The sequence below is a fragment of the Copadichromis virginalis genome, linkage group LG9, assembly GCF_057382275.1.
Source record: "Copadichromis virginalis isolate Kocher_CV1m ecotype Utaka linkage group LG9, C_Virginalis_male_GT1.1, whole genome shotgun sequence".
Classification (NCBI taxonomy): Eukaryota; Metazoa; Chordata; class Actinopteri; order Cichliformes; family Cichlidae; genus Copadichromis; species Copadichromis virginalis.
The window spans coordinates 13,140,164-13,156,670 of NC_140626.1; the positions used below are offsets into that span (position 1 = coordinate 13,140,164).

The window sequence follows — 16,507 nt, forward strand, 5'->3', positions numbered from 1 at the left end:
TATTTGAAGTGATAACAGGAAATGGATGAGAGCGATCTGCTGCAGTATCAGGGTCACAATAAACTTTATTGTCCAGCTGCTGTGGATGAACACATGAGAGGAAGTGAACTCCTACAAAGTCTCATTTTAATGAGTGTGGCTGCTGTAAAGTGATGCACAGGAAGATGTTAACAAAAACTAATGAAACAGAGATGAAAGTAAACAGTGTTCATATTTGAAAGCACAGAGAATAAAATATATTGTGCTGGTTAATGTGCAGCTCTTGGTGATTTGGAGAAATCATGTTTTTAATCACGTTGTGGATTGAATTTTTATTTTATTTTATCTACAGAAGTTTTTCCCACCTGTGATCGTTCAGATTGATTTGTTGGGTTGACTTGAATCATGTGAAGGTTTAAAGCTGCACTTCCCCCAAAAAGAATAAAATATAATCGTGAAGAATGTAAAAATGTCTTCCTGTGTCAAACACAGCTGCAGTCAAAGCAGGAAGGAAAGCACTGAAACCACTGATCAAAGCTCATTAATCAAAGACTGCTGATCAATGGCAATGAGTACCATTCCCGCTGCAAGGGATCAGTGGTTGTTGATCAATGATCATGAGAATTTGCATATTAATGCTCAATAACTGACCTCCCAGCCCATTGTTCCTTCAGTGGTGCTCGTTTCAGTCATTATGCAAATGCACTGTTGAAGATTGAGGAAACCTGCAGTCGGCTGAGACTGAAGAAGTCACTTGGATGAGTCACGAAATGTTTCTCCCATGAAAAGCTACGTCCAGATGAACAGAATCAAAGTTTGGGGAATGGTGGAGTTTGGAGAGCGGCACCATGGGGGCTGGAGAGACTTGTGAAGTGGTGATCAGGTGTGGGCCTCTGTTATTATGAATGGTGGGGGTGGTGGGTGGAACTGGGGGGCTGAAGGAGTTGAAAGTGTGGGGTGGGGGAGTAACAGGTCTGTCCCTGTTTGTGGAAACCACAGGAGGAGCTGTTCAGGCTGTTGCTGGGTGTGAATTGTTGATGGAGTCTTTAAACTTGTAGTTGCTGTTTTCCAGACTGAAGCAGAGTCGTTAGCTGAAAACTGGTTTTAGAGGTTCATTCAGGACACCTTCTCAGGCTCTTACAGCCTTACCTGTATCATAACAAAGTGTATAAACCCCAATCCACCTTTAACATGGTCCTTCTCCCAAACCTTCAAATAGGACTTTCTGGCCCTGTCATAGTAAAGGGCTGCTTAGAATATTAGAGCCAATGTCACAAAGTTCCTCCTGAAGTATAAGTGAGTGAGAGAGTTTCCTCACTTTGCAGCACAACACGTCTCACAAGATTTCTACAAGCAATCAGAGTGAAATTTGTACTTTGTGTTGTCAGATGAACATATGAGACACTTTGACTCTTCAGTGCAGTGTGGAGCCTAACAAAGATCTGTTTTGTGTCCCAGCTGATCAGCAGGAGGAGAAGAGTCTGACGGAGCAGCAGAGGAACATTTTCAGCCATCTGGACTCAGCTGAGTCACTACAGAGGAAACAATGAGCTCAACACAGAAGGTGAGGAAAATATCACAGTTTCACCAAATAATCAGTCACGTCTAAAACTCTCATCCTCCCAACCTGTTATATGACTGTGTTGTATATTATTATATATACAATCACTTCACTAAATAATCTGCCTCAGATTGTTTTGCAGCATCTTTCAGTTTATGAAAAAACATAATGTCACATGTACAGACCCAATATCTGATTTCAACACATGAGGACTTACATGTAAGCTTTAATCTCCAGTTGACCGAATCCCACTGAGCAGTCCTTCCCTTTAAATCTAACCTCTCTTCTTCCTCTCCTGTCCTGTGTGTCTTATCTTTCTCCATCTCTGAGTGAAGTTAGCTCTCTTTCTTTTCTCTCCCTGTGATGTGCAGCAGCTGGACCTTTAGCCAGCAACACACTGTGAGACAAACTGCACACAAACAGTTTGTGTGTTTGCTGATGTTTGTTGATAGAAACGCTGCATTTGAAATTACCTGTTTGTTCAGGTGCTGTGCAAAAAAGAAAGAACAACAACGTCTCACTTTAACTCCTGACTATGACTCACAGTTTTGCCTCTTTCATCTCTTTTTATGTTTCATACCCTGGTGATTAGTACACGATCAGGATTGTCTTTCATGTGTTACTTTTCCCGTTTCTCAAGTTGGTTTGATGTTTGATGCCTGCAGTGATGAAATGAACCCCTCAGATGCCTTAAAAGTAACACATCTGTTTTGCAAATGTAAGGAGTACAAAATACAATTTTCTTGTTCTGAGCCACAATTTTCTTAGGGCAATCGTGGCTCAAGAGTTGGGAGTTCGCCTTGTAATTGGAAGGTTGCCAGTTCGAGCCCCGGCTTGGACAGTCTCGGTCGTTGTGTCCTTGGGCAAGACACTTCACCCGTTGCCTACTGGTGGTGGTCAGAGGGCCCGGTGGCGCCAGTGTCCGGCAGCCTCGCCTCTGTCAGTGCGCCCCAGGGTGGCTGTGGCTACAATGTAGCTTGCCATCACCAGTGTGTGAATGTGTGTGTGAATGGGTGGATGACTGGATATGTAAAGCGCTTTGGGGTCCTTAGGGACTAGTAAAGCGCTATATAAATACAGGCCATTTACCATTTATCATTTTCTCATGTAGGGAGCAAAAGTAAAATATTTTCCTTCACTGAATCAACTTTTAAATGTTACATTGTAATTATTAATATTGAAAAATGACAAAATGATAGAAATATATAATAGGAAACAGGAAACATAAAAAAGTATAGACTTGGTAAACATTTATTACTTTTCTGAGTGTGTTAGCATGCTAGCATTAATAACTGTGTACAGCAGGAGTTAGAGCAGGGCGATATGGCCAAAAATATTTATCACGATATATATTTGAAAATTTGCGATAACGATATAACTGACGATATAATTGATGCGAGACAAAATACAACTCCACAACATTACTAGCGCAAAAAGACAACCTTCCATTTATTTTCACTTAAACAAGAAGCTGGTTTTTATGTACATTAAAGCTTTATAAAAATGTAACAGTGCAAATGCAAATTCCTTGCTGAAAGTATAACCAAAAGGCATTTCCAGTAGAAATTGGCTGACATATCCTGAGCATAACCATGTATAATATCCACTGAAGTTAAAAAGAGGTGCTTTGCAACATTAAACTGCAGTGTGCAGTACGTATTTTTCGGACCATAAGGTGCACGGGATTATAAGGCACATTAAGCGAAACAAAGCAGTCAGATAAATCAAACTTTATTAAACTCATTCTTCTTGCTTCCTTCAGTTCAGTTCATTTTTATTTCAAACATGTGCCTTCACAATCATTACAAACTATTATTCCATTATTTGTTTGAAAAAGGAGTAGGTAGAAGTATTTACTTATTTGTCCCTACCCCCTTAAGTTTTACCTCTCATTCATTTAATTGTTTTTTTTTGTTTTAAATTAAACAAACAACATATGCAACAAAAATAAAGCCAAAAAAAAAAAAAAACATACATCAATCAAAAACAAGAAATTAGCATGCCCCTCCACAGTATAGTTTCTTTCATATGATAAATACAGAATGTGTATATTTGGCTGCTGTAAAGTGATGCACAGGAAGATGTTAACAAAACCTAATGAAACAGAGATGAAAGTAAACAGTGTTCATATTTGAAAGCACAGAGAATAAAATATATTGTGGTGGTTAATGTGCAGCTCTTGGTGATTTGGAGAAATCATGTTTTTAATCACGTTGTGGATTGAATGTGGGTTTTATTTTATCTACAGAAGTTTGTCCCACCTGTGATCGTTCAGATTGATTTGTTGGGTTGACTTGAATCATGTGAAGGTTTAAAGCTGCACTTCCCCCAAAAAGAATAAAGTATAATCGTGAAGAATGTAAAAATGTCTTCCTGTGTCAAACACAGCTGCAGTCAAAGCAGGAAGGAAAGCACTGAAACCACTGATCAAAGCTCATTAATCAAAGACCGCTGATCAATGGCCATGAGTACCATTCACAAAGAGTTGGGGAGTCGCTGCAAGCGATCAGACGTTGTTGATCAATGATCACGAGGATTTGCATATTAATGCTCAATAACTGACCTCCCAGCCCATTGTTCCTTCAGTGGTTCTAGTTTCAGTCATTATGCAAATGCACTGTTGAAGATTGGGGAAAGCTGCAGTCAGCTGAAACTGAAGAAGTCACTTGGATGAGTGACGAAACGTTTCTCCCACAAAAAGCTACGTCCAGATGAACAGAATCAAAGTTTGGGGAATGGTGGAGTTTGGAGAGCGGCACCATGGGGGCTGGAGAGACTTGTGAAGTGGTGATCAGGTGTGGGCCTCTGTTATTATGAATGGTCGGGGTGGGGGGTGGAACTGGGGGGCTGAAGGAGTTGAAAGTGTGGGGTGGGGGAGTAACAGGTCTGTCCCTGTTTGTGGAAACCACAGGAGGAGCTGTTCAGGCTGTTGCTGGGTGTGAATTGTTGATGGAGTCTTTAAACTTGTAGTTGCTGTTTTCCAGACTGAAGCAGAGTCGTTAGCTGAAAACTGGTTTTAGAGGTTCATTCAGGACACCTTCTCAGGCTCTTACAGCCTTACCTGTATCATAACAAAGTGTATAAACCCCAATCCACCTTTAACATGGTCCTTCTCCCAAACCTTCAAATAGGACTTTCTGGCCCTGTCATAGTAAAGGGCTGCTTAGAATATTAGAGCCAATGTCACAAAGTTCCTCCTGAAGTATAAGTGAGTGAGAGAGTTTCCTCACTTTGCAGCACAACACGTCTCACAAGATTTCTACAAGCAATCAGAGTGAAATTTGTACTTTGTGTTGTCAGATGAACATATGAGACACTTTGACTCTTCAGTGCAGTGTGGAGCCTAACAAAGATCTGTTTTGTGTCCCAGCTGATCAGCAGGAGGAGAAGAGTCTGACGGAGCAGCAGAGGAACATTTTCAGCCATCTGGACTCAGCTGAGTCACTACAGAGGAAACAATGAGCTCAACACAGGAGGTGAGGAAAATATCACAGTTTCACCAAATAATCAGTCACGTCTAAAACTCTCATCCTCCCAACCTGTTATATCACTGTGTTGTATATTATTATATATACAATCACTTCACTAAATATTCTGCCTCATATTATTTTGCAGCATCTTTCAGTTTATGAAAAAACATAATGTCACATGTACAGACCCAATATCTGATTTCCACACATGAGGACTTACATGTAAGCTTTACATTTCCAGTTTATTATGCACTGTGTACAAATGTACAACAATGTACAACTGAATTAACATTGAGTCTTATCTAACTCTGACATGAGCACCACAGTCACTGTGCACCAGTCATAACTTTCTACAGGACTGAATATAATATCTTTATGTAAAAGTCCGGAGCCTCTGGGGAGTATCTGAATATTTATAACATTACACAAACCAAAGGTCTCCATCACAGTGTTCATGAAATGCTGGGTTTATCCATCTTCTGGGACGGGCCTACGGAGGAGCTCTGAAGATTTCCCTGTGAGGGAGCTGCTGGTGAAGATCATGAGTCCTGCTTGATCAGTGCGATGAGCTTCAGTGTTCCTGGTGTTTCTTAAATGATGCCTCTTTCAGTGGGTCAACAGAACTTCTGGCACAGGACAGCTGTGATGAAAAAAAGGGAAAAAGTTTCTCCAAACCTCTGGACCCAGGAAACCCAGCTTAGTCCTAATGGTTTCCCTCACTAGTTTCTGTCCAGGGTGAATGTAGCTGTTATACATAATATGGACTTTATTATTAAATGAAAAGAACACATTAGACTACACTACTGAAACGTTCTGCTGCTGTTTTTAAAGTTTCCATGTTACCAGGCTGTAGACTAGAGATTTAAACCGTTTTAGATCCATTACACTCACAGTCTTATGTTAAAATCTCAAAGGACAACATTATATTTTTGATATTAACAGTAACTCTGGGCCTCTGTGGGGTGTGCAGATGATCTCATCGCTGTCTAAAAATGGATAAAAAAAACACAAGGAGTGCTGAATCCTTCAAAAACACAGACTATTAGAGTAACAGGTGTGTAGCATCTCTGTGTAGCATCTCTGTGCTTGTCCTGCTAGACCTTAGTGCAGCGTTCGATACTGTCGACCATAATATCCTATTAGAGCGATTAGAACATGCTGTAGGTATTACAGGTACTGCACTGCAGTGGTTTGTATCATATCTATCTAATAGACTGACCAGGACATGTCCTTCAACGCACATATTAAACAAATATGTAAGACTGCTTTCTTCCATTTGCGCAACATCTCTAAAATTAGAAATATCCTGTCTCAGAGTGACGCTGAAAAACTAGTTCATGCATTTATTACTTCCAGGCTGGACGACTGCAATTCATTATTATCAGGATGTCCAAAAAACTCACTGAAAAGCCTTCAGCTAATCCAAAATGCTGCAGCAAGAGTACTGACAGGGACTAGAAAGAGAGAGCATATTTCTCCTGTTTTGGCTTCCCTTCATTGGCTTCCTGTTAAATCCAGAATTGAATTCAAAATCCTGCTTCTCACATACAAGGTCTTAAATAATCAGGCCCCATCTTATCTCAATGACCTTGTAGTACCATATCACCCTATTAGAGCACTTCGCTCTCGCTCTGCAGGCCTACTTGTTGTTCCTAGAGTATTTAAAAGTAGAATGGGAGGGAGAGCCTTCAGTTTTCAGGCCCCTCTTCTGTGGAACCAGCTTCCAGTTTGGATTCGGGAGACAGACACTATCTCTACTTTTAAGATTAGGCTTCAAACTTTCCTTTTTGCTAAAGCATATAGTTAGGGCTGGACCAGGTGACCCTGAATCCTCTCTTAGTTATGCTGCAATAGACATAGGCTGCCGGGGGATTCCCATGATGCATTGAGTTTTTCCTTGCCAGTCACCTTTCTCACTCACTATGTATTAATAGACCTCTCTGCATTGAATCATATCTGTTATTAATCTCTGTCTCTCTTCCACAGCATGTCTTTATCCTGTCTTCCTTCTCTCACCCCAACCGGTCGCAGCAGATGGCCGCCCCTCCCTGAGCCTGGTTCTGCCGGAGGTTTCTTCCTGTTAAAAGGGAGTTTTTCCTTCCCACTGTCGCCAAAGTGCTTGCTCATAGGGGGTCATATGATTGTTGGGTTTTTCTCTGTATCTATGAAGCGCATTGAGGCGACTTTTGTTGTGATTTGGCGCTATATAAATAAAATTGAATTGAATTGAATTGAATAGCATCGCTAACTAGCTAGCAACAAGCCTCCAACACAGTGCGTATGCTAGCGGCTAATCTAGCAAACGAATTAACAACAGAGCGATTTTAGAACTATAAGATGATAAGCTGTGTCTTTTTTTTATAACAGTGACATGGTTGTATTTACCTTAATTAAACGAGTCATCAGTCGCGGTAAACCAGCAAAAAGCTCGAACCACAGGTGCTACGTAAAAAGTGTAGAGGGGCGTATTTGTGGTCACGTCCAGCGGGTGTGTGGGCGGGAGTGTTACACAGTCGCTCCACCTCAAGTCACTACAGACTCTGGCTCCAAATTTGCAAGATGGCAGCCTCCACAAGCGGGATATTTTGGCTTCATTTTTGCACAATGGTAGGAGGCGGTGTCGCGTCGTCCATCTTTTATGCAGTCATTGGTTTAAACAGTCATGAATTATTTTTAACACCAGGTTGGATGTAATGTGTTAGAACTACCAGCAGGTGGGGATAAGAGACCTTTAAGGTGTTTGGTGCCACACTCCACCTTCAGGTTTAAAACTAGTGTTAATGGAGGGAGTTTGAAGGTTGAGTTTGTTCCACGACTGCATTTCACTCACTGCCTCTGTTTGTATCTCTGTCACTGCAGGACCAACATGGAGCGAGAAGTCAGCGCTCTCAGGAGGCCGACAAACCTCAACCAAGAAAGAGAGAGAAAAAACACACCTGTGACGAGTGTGGGAAGGATTTTACTTGGAAGTATGAACTAAAACAGCATCAGGTCATCCACACTGGAGAGAGACCGTTCAGCTGTGGCTTGTGCGGAAAGTCTTTTTCCAGGGAGCGTTCCCTAAAAATACACCAAGTCATCCACAGTGGAGTTAAAGCGTACAGCTGTGATCAGTGTGGAAGAGCTTTTACTCAAAGTAGCAGCTTACAGAAGCATCTAGTTACCCACTCTGGAATTAAGGCATACAGCTGTGACATTTGTGGAAAAACTTTTCGCCACATAGCGAGCCGAAATAAACACCTACGCATTCACACCAGACATGTTGTGTACTGCTGTGATCAGTGTGATAAACAGTTTATAACAGGCACACAGTTACGACAACACATGTTTAGCCACTCTGAGGAGAGACCTTATAAATGTGACCTGTGTGAGAAGACTTTTAAAGCTCCACGTTACCTTAGGCAGCACCAACAGATCCACACCAGAATGAGACTCTACAAGTGCAGTTACTGTGAGGTATGTATTTATATTGTTATCTTGTCATTTTAGCCTGACTGTTTGGAACAACTCTGCTCATTAAACTGTGTTAGCATGTTAGCAATTCTGCTGCATGGAAAAGCAGCTCTGAGTGATTATTCAGATTTTCATGTCAGTTATGATTTTTGTTTACACGATCATTAAAAACTAAAAGTGCTGAAAATTGATATGATGGTGTTATTTAATGTTCAGGCAGTTTCCTGGTATATCATGATATTGTTATTATTTCACCATAAATGGCCTTTTGTTTACAGAGGCATATTCCTCTGTCAGGAGTACATGTAATAAAATAAAACACAAATGAAAATAAGCTCAAAACCAAAACATTCAGTAATCTTCTCTCATGGTTACAGGGCTTGCAAAATTTCAAAATCCCTGGTAGCCCTTTGGGCAGGGACTCTTCAGTTTTTGGTAGCCCAAAATAAATTTAAGTAGCCCAAATAAAAAAGAGAGCAATTTTTTGATTGATGTTTTGTTTCCTGTTTTGTTTCCGTTACAATATTATACATTAAAGTATAATATTGTAACGGAAACAAAACATTAATCGATTGTTGAAGCACGTTTTACAACATTGTATAAAAATTACAATCATCAACTCAAATACTTGGTTCTAATTGAACAGAAATTTCTATGAACTTGTAAGAACTGTGTAGAACACGAATCAGTCTGTGTCAGATCCTGAATTTGAAATTTCCACTGAAGTCACGGGTAAGAGGCAAGTGGAACCAAGATCGATGCCATTTGCTTTTTGAAGTTTGCAAAGACTGCTAAATTTTGCCAGTGGTAGTTCACTCTTTGCAACATAGTACGCTGTTCTAAACTGATTTTCAGGTTTATTCTTAGTATGTTATTTGCAATTGGTGTTTGTTCCGGGAAAGATATTGCTGGGACGTCGGGCTAGCGATTTTGCAAGCCCTGGGTTAACAAAGTTGTATCATTACGTAATGGTATTGTAGTACCAGTAGTATCATTGCTTATTTATAACTTTAGTAATTTTAGACATTAGTGTTAAAATACGCATTTAATATTATAATTGCAGTGTCATGGGGGTAGTAGTGTTTTTCTTGTGTCCCAGGCAGCTGAGTGTTATAACTGCACAGTTACAGTGTTATTAATGCAGTATTAAATGAGTATTACTGCAGTGTTACATTAGTAGTTTAGCACTGTGTTGGTACCCTGCAAATATTAGCATAGTAGTACTTTAGTGTAACTCAGATGTTACTGTAACATGAAATAAGTATTACTGTAGTATTATGGTGGTAGTATTGTAGTTATTGCAGCCCAGTAAACTGAGTGTGTTAACTGAAACAGTAAAATGTAATTGTACGTCTGCAGAGATGCTCTTTATTTCAGGCGACGTTCAGGATAAAAATAGTGAAGGACTGACTTACACTGTCTTTGTGTCTTTGTTTAGAAGCAGAGCGACACAGATGGATCCAGTTCTCAACTCTGTCATCGCCGTGATGATGGGAAAGACTTTCATTGTGACCTCTGTGGAAAAACGTATAGTCACCAATACACCCTAAAAAGACATCAACGTAAACACTCTGGAGAAAAAATTAAATACTGCAAAGAATGTGGGAGAAGCTTCACCACACCAACTGAGTTAAAACGAGATGAACTGATTCACAGTGGGGTTAAAAAGCACCTCTGTGATCAGTGTGGGTCATCCTTCACCTCTGCAGGTGATCTTAAAAGACACAAACGAGTCCACACAGGAGAGAAACCATACACGTGCAGACACTGTGACAAAAGCTTCTCACATTCATGTAGTCGTAATTATCATGAACGTACACATGTGGAAGGAAACTACAGCTGTGACCAGTGTGACAAGAGCTTCAGGAATCTCAGTTCATACTCCGAACACAAACGATCCCACGTTACTAATAAACTGTTTCACTGTTACCAATATGCCAAAACATTCACTTCATTATCTGCTCTGTGCAAACATCAGCGTGATCACTCAGGGCTGAAATCACTCCCATCACAGTGAATCTGCAGAGACAGAAAGATCCTCTACTGGTTTCAGGGTCAGACTTAAAACCCTTGAGATCAGGCTCCACAGAGTTCAGATGTAAAAATGTGATGAGGCAGCTGTGAATGAACATGTTCCTCTAGTGTACTGAGAAAAATTAAACAGATGATGAGTAAGATAAACATGTTAAACTGTGTTATAGACAGGGATACACCTAACTCCTACTCAGGTGCACATGTGCGACAAAAATTACAAATGTGTAGTGACACTTATGTTACCAAGCGCCTTTGCGTGCCTGACACGTGTTCCTACAGCTTCTTTGGTGTTTCGCCACCACCTAAGAAACACCAACCAGAGCCAGAGCCGAAGAAAAAACTTCTTTCGAAAATTTGGCTCAAAGTGCCGTGGCTTGAATCTAACAACGAGTGTACTGAAATGTGGTGCAAGACATTGCTAATAAACAAGCTAGCTGAGAAGAAATGTCCACATTTATATTCTGAGGATATTATTATTGTAGCGGCTAAGAGTAAATGTCAGACATGCATATCATTCACGTGAAGGGGGCACGGATCGTGCAGAGCATCACACCATCAGCGGGGAGTTAGGAGCCAAATTGCAGTCTGCCGAATTTTGGGGGATACTTTCCGATGGATCTGTGGTCGTCGAGCAGGAAATCATTTACATTATGTCTGTGTCCAGCAATGGAGAGTTTACCTCTGACTATCTTGGACTGATTGAACTGGGTGCTGACCGCACCGCATAGGGGTGGACTTGTGAGACTTCTTGAGGACACAGGCTTGGATGACTGGACAACAAAGTTGGTCGCTGCGTGCACAAACGAGGCTGCTATCAACGTGGGTGTCTTCAATGGCGTTGTGCCAAAACTCCAGCAACTTGCTACAGTTGGAGACTCCCTTGTGCACATTCTCTGCACAGCACACAAACTGGGAGATTTCTTAAATTCAGTTGATCACAAGGATCCTTACTGTGAGACGTTTAATCGCTGTGTGGTCAAGCTGATGCAGTTTTATTTGTAAAAAAAAAATGCTACACTGAAGAAGCTGTGTGAAGAAAATGGGATCCCCTTTGTAAAACTGGGTAAGTTTCATAATACCACGTGGTCTTCATGGAGGCATGAAGACCACCTGCCAGCCATTATAATGTAACTGGCTACAAGTGATAACTTGTAGCATATCTGAAAAAGATCGTTTTCAATGCGTACTAAAAACCGTCCTGGGACTCACCTGAGTAGCTCACTAAAAAAGTTATGTGCACCCCTGGTTAGAGTCTGACAGCTGCTGGTAAGAATGACCTGCAGTAACGCTCCTTCCTACACTGTGGGTGTAAAAGTACTGCTGAACGAGCTGCTCAGTGCTTGTACCGTCTCATGCAGAGGTGGGAGGTGTTGTCCATGATGGATGTGAGCTTAGACCAGCGGTCCGTCATTTGTTTTGTACCAGGTCGCGAGAGTTTAGGCTCAAGTATGAAATGTATGGTTTTCAGAGTTTTTAATCATTAACTCGGTTTCCCTGCGACTTCTCCCGTGTGTTATGAATAATTTTTAAATATTTACATGTTACCATAGCGACCAGAGAGCATTAACGGGCAGAGAGGAGGATGTTACTCTCAATGTTGTTGGCGCATTTAAGGAGGAGGCTGCTAATAAAGTTACACAATTACATAGTGAATTCAGGTTTATTATTATATTTACAAAATATCGCAGTTTTTGTCTTGGTCATATCATTTTATTCTTTTGTATTTATCTACAACACCTTAAATGCTGGTCTGGGAAAATATGTTTTGATATTAAACTGGTCCATGGTGCAAAAAAGGGTGGGGATCGCTTGCTTAATACATGATAGACACCAAATAAACAACAAACTCAAAACGCTGCGTCAAATGACCCAGAACCATGACAAGGAGATCTATATTGTCTATATCTATACATAGTGTTGCAATGCTATGAAGGAACTGCAGTGTTTGGAGGAGTTAAACATGCCAGCTAACATTAATATTCTGATTCAAAAGTTTCCATTGAAACTGAGAGAAAAATGAAACAGGATCTTCAAGAGGACTGGCCAAAGAGCATGTTTCCCAGATTTTGGATAACAAATGGAGTTTCAGCTGTGCAAAGGGTCATAGCAAAATGTTTATTCTGTAAACTGTATGGAGGAAAACCCAGCCAACAGTACAGCGTAGTATTGTAAAACGGTATGTAGTAGTGCTCACTTGCATGACAAGCAGAGCCGTGCACCTTGAAGGGATTACTTTTTAGATACTGACTCATGTTTAATGCAACATCACAAAGTTATTGCTTGTCATGAAGTGAAAACCAGCTCTCCCTCCAGGACTATTTGACAGAAAAGAAGGTGGGAACAAATCCAGTACATTACAGACCTCTAAGGAAACTGTGGATTTGAGAATATTTACCATTGCTACAAGAATGACAGAAATGGATAAAAAGTTGTTTTGTGCCTGGAGATGTTGTCATGGTTAGATCCCAATGTAAAAACCTCGAAGGTCTTGGGTATTCTGAAAAATCATAACAACCTTTGCAGATAAGAAAGGTCTGGTACGTGTAGTTCGTCTTCACACAAAAACAAACGTGATTGAAAAACCTGTAACAAAAATTACTTTTGTTATGTGAAGCTACAAACTGATGAACTAGATTACTGGTAGAAGGATGTATGAATGAAACATGGTCTGCCCTCTTATGCATATTGTATGAATGTATCATGACTTATTATGGCTCCTTTAAGTTAAAAACCACTCCTGCATGTTTTAGTAATAAAATCTTTCATCAGTTTCATAAATTGTAACACTGCTCATTTTAAGTGTTTTTCATTTAGTGCAACAGCTGGATATTAACCTCATAATCAACATAAGCAGCAAACATAATATAGCCATGAGATGTATTTTGTATTTTGTGCAGGAAAAGCTGCTCTGTACCGTAAACGCTGAGCATCAAAGTCTGTGTCCAGCCAGAGACGTCTACCTCAGATAAAACTGACATATTAGATATCAAATAACTGAAATGGCTGAAACTTTAATCCCAATGTAAAACAGAAGAAAGTTCCTCCATCTCTTTAACTGTGTTTTGTTCTGTACTTTGTCATAAATTTGTGAGTGTGAACAAGAGTCTGATACATGAAAACACCCATTCAAAGGCATTGTGTAGTGCAGATTAGGCTGTGTTAGTCAGATGACTTCAAAACACAAATCTAAAGCAGGTTTTCCATCTATCAGGAACAACGTGAGCGTTCAAAGCTGTCATAGAAAATGTTTTTAGTTTAAGGTCAAAAATATATATGAAAAAAATCTAAAGTAAACCATACTCATTAAACCCAACATATTATTACTGCTTTGAGAATTACATGGAAAAAACAATAACAGATGAAATACTAATTCAAGAGTAAAGTAAAAATGTCAATATAAAGTTGATGTTTCATGTAAAACTAGATAGTACAGAATTAGTAAAAGTGCACGTTAAAGTGAGATTTTGTTCATGTTTATCTTGTTTTGTTCACACATACTTGACTCGACTCGACTTTTGTAATTCCTTTATGATCACGTTGTTCTAAAAAGCTTCCAGTTAATCCAAAATGCTGGAGTTAGAGTCCTGACAGCAGACAAATCATCTTTCTACCTTGTTAGCTTCTCTTCACTGGCTCCATGTTAAATCTAGAATTGAATATAAAGTCCTGAATAATCAGGCCCCATCATTTCTTAAAGACCTTGTACTGTAGTACCGTATGATCGCAACAGAGCACGTCGCTCTCAGACTGCAGTCGTACTTTTGGTTATTAGTTTTGAAAACTAGAATGAGAGCAGAGCTTTCAGATATCAGGCCTCTCTCCTGTTGAACCAGCTTCCAGTTTGGATTTGGGAAACAGACTCTTCTCTCTGCTTTTTCTTCCCACCTTCACAAAGTGTTTGCTCATAGGGGGTCGTCTGCTTGTTGAGGTTTTTATCTAATACTGGTTTCAAGTTTGTCCAGGCCTTTAATGTTCATGTTTGTTCTTCTTATTCTGCTTAGCAGTAGAAAATCTACATAAATAAAGCTTCTATGCCATAAAAAGAAAAAAAAATGCTTCCTTGAAAAGACTAAATTTACAGGTTAATATTGAATATTACATAAAATAAACTGTGTATGGAGTGTTTTTGAATGGGAGAGATGTAGAAATAGTGACAGTCAGTGAGGCAGAATCTGTGGAAAGGTGAATTTAACAAAAACAAAGAAAGTGAGCCTTTATTATTGGCTGGACACGACGCTACAAAATAAGAAGCAAACAGGGAACTGAAGGAAAACCTAAACTGGAAACAGCTAAACAGAGGATCAAGTGAAACATGGAGAACATAGCAAAAACCTGACAACCAGGAACAAGGAGCATGAGACAAACACAAAGGAGGAAATGCAGAGTGAAACACCGAGATGACAAACACACGATCCGACATGGAGTAGAAGCAAACACACAGCAAATATACACAAAGAAATGAGAGGATGGAGAACAGGTGGGAACACAGCTTCAATTAAATAGATGTGACGAGGCGGGGAGCAGAGCTGAAGACATGACACAAGACACAGACTGTCAAAGTAAAACAGGAAATACAAGACAGACACAGATGCAGTCTCAACACTGAGAAATGGTAACATGAGAATAGGTGAGGTGAGCCGCAGGAAGAGAACAGAAACCAGGAACAATCAGAGGTGGGTCGAGTATCCAAAAATTGTACTCAAGTAAGAGTAGCATTACTTTAAAATATTATTACTGAAGTAAAAGTGAAAAGTAGTCGTCAACAAAGTTACTCAAGTAAGAGTAAAAAAGTACTTGGCGAAAAGACTACTCAAGTAGTGAGTAACTGTTTGAAATGTCCGATTTATTTTTTAAATAAATGTTATCAGACAAACAAAAATAAATAAATATACAAATTTTACCATTTTCAAAAGGAATATGTGTAAAAACATCAACAAAATAAGGCACAACAATTCTAATTTCCAGATTTTCACAACATTTTTCAAACAAGCTTTTTTCACCAATACCTACAGTAAATAATATAAATATATAAACAGTGCAAACAATTTCCAGTGACAAGATATGCTGTAAACTTTATATTAATTTTGCTCCAAATGCCACAGCAGCCTCAGAGAAAACAGAACGAGGCATCTTGAACATATGTACATACAAGCCAGCTCAGTTTACCATAAATTGTATGGGTGTGCATCTATTTCTGCATATTTAGCAAACATGTGCCATTTCTTCACTCAGTGAGGTGATGGTTAAGCTTCAGCGGCAGTTTGCTCTCAAGGTTCTTTCTGTGAAGTTGTGACTGTTTAGCAGTGAACAGGAGTCCTGCATGACTGAGAAGTCCTTCACAAGCTCCAGATGCAGGAAGAGCTGTGTTGACTTTGATTGACAGCTTCTTGATGTGAGGAACGCCATGCAATAGATCCACGCCTCCAGTGAATGGACATGAAAGGTACCGTTCCAGCCCTGCTTCTGGCTTTCCTGACCCCATGGATCCATCATCTTCGTCGAATAGGCTGCTGTTTGTGCTGGCCTCATCCAGCTCTGTGTCTAGGTGATGTCTGATGAAGTGGAGACCTGTGGAAAGATGTATGGTTTTCAAAAGAATTAGGTCTGGTCATTATATTGCTGTATACACTGCAAAGCTGCAGATGTTTGTTTGGAGCTAGCCTCCAAAAGCTGGCCATACACTGTGCGACTTTTGGCCCATTTTGAGCCGATTTGTCAGTTGCGCAACCGTTTTGGGGATCGGCCCGTGTTTTGCCTTAATCGTGTGTGCATCGTGTCGTATACATGGGGTAATGAAAAGCAGTTAACACCTCACGACCAGCTCCCAATCATCAATCGTATGGTCACATGATAATCAAACCTGTTTGAAATCCTGTCGCCCCTCAACGCAGCCTCTCACACTGCGCATGCACAAACACAGAAATGACAGAGAAAAGGTGGAGCAGCACGGCAGTGCAGCGTGTGATCTGGACACAAGAGATGGAGGCACAACTTGTAGGATGAGGCAAGC

At 40.2% G+C, this 16,507-nt stretch overlaps 1 protein-coding gene across 1 annotated transcript; it reads left to right on the forward strand.

Annotated features, from left to right (window-relative positions):
- The first annotated feature begins 4,922 nt into the window (after nucleotides 1–4,922).
- On the forward strand, nucleotides 4,923–13,213 carry LOC146701524 (uncharacterized). Its single transcript, XM_085467856.1, has 3 exons — nucleotides 4,923–5,016; nucleotides 7,870–8,466; nucleotides 9,902–13,213. Exons 1-3 carry the CDS (start codon nucleotides 4,999–5,001, stop codon nucleotides 10,478–10,480), a joined length of 1,194 nt encoding a protein of 397 aa, XP_085323982.1. The 5' UTR covers nucleotides 4,923–4,998; the 3' UTR covers nucleotides 10,481–13,213.
- Nucleotides 13,214–16,507: the final 3,294 nt, after the last annotated feature.

Bases quoted from the DNA above. Each gene is read 5' to 3' on its own strand.
- LOC146701524 (XM_085467856.1), top strand. The intron at 8,467-9,901 runs GTATGTATTTAT...GTCTTTGTTTAG, and splicing joins ACAAGTGCAGTTACTGTGAG to AAGCAGAGCGACACAGATGG.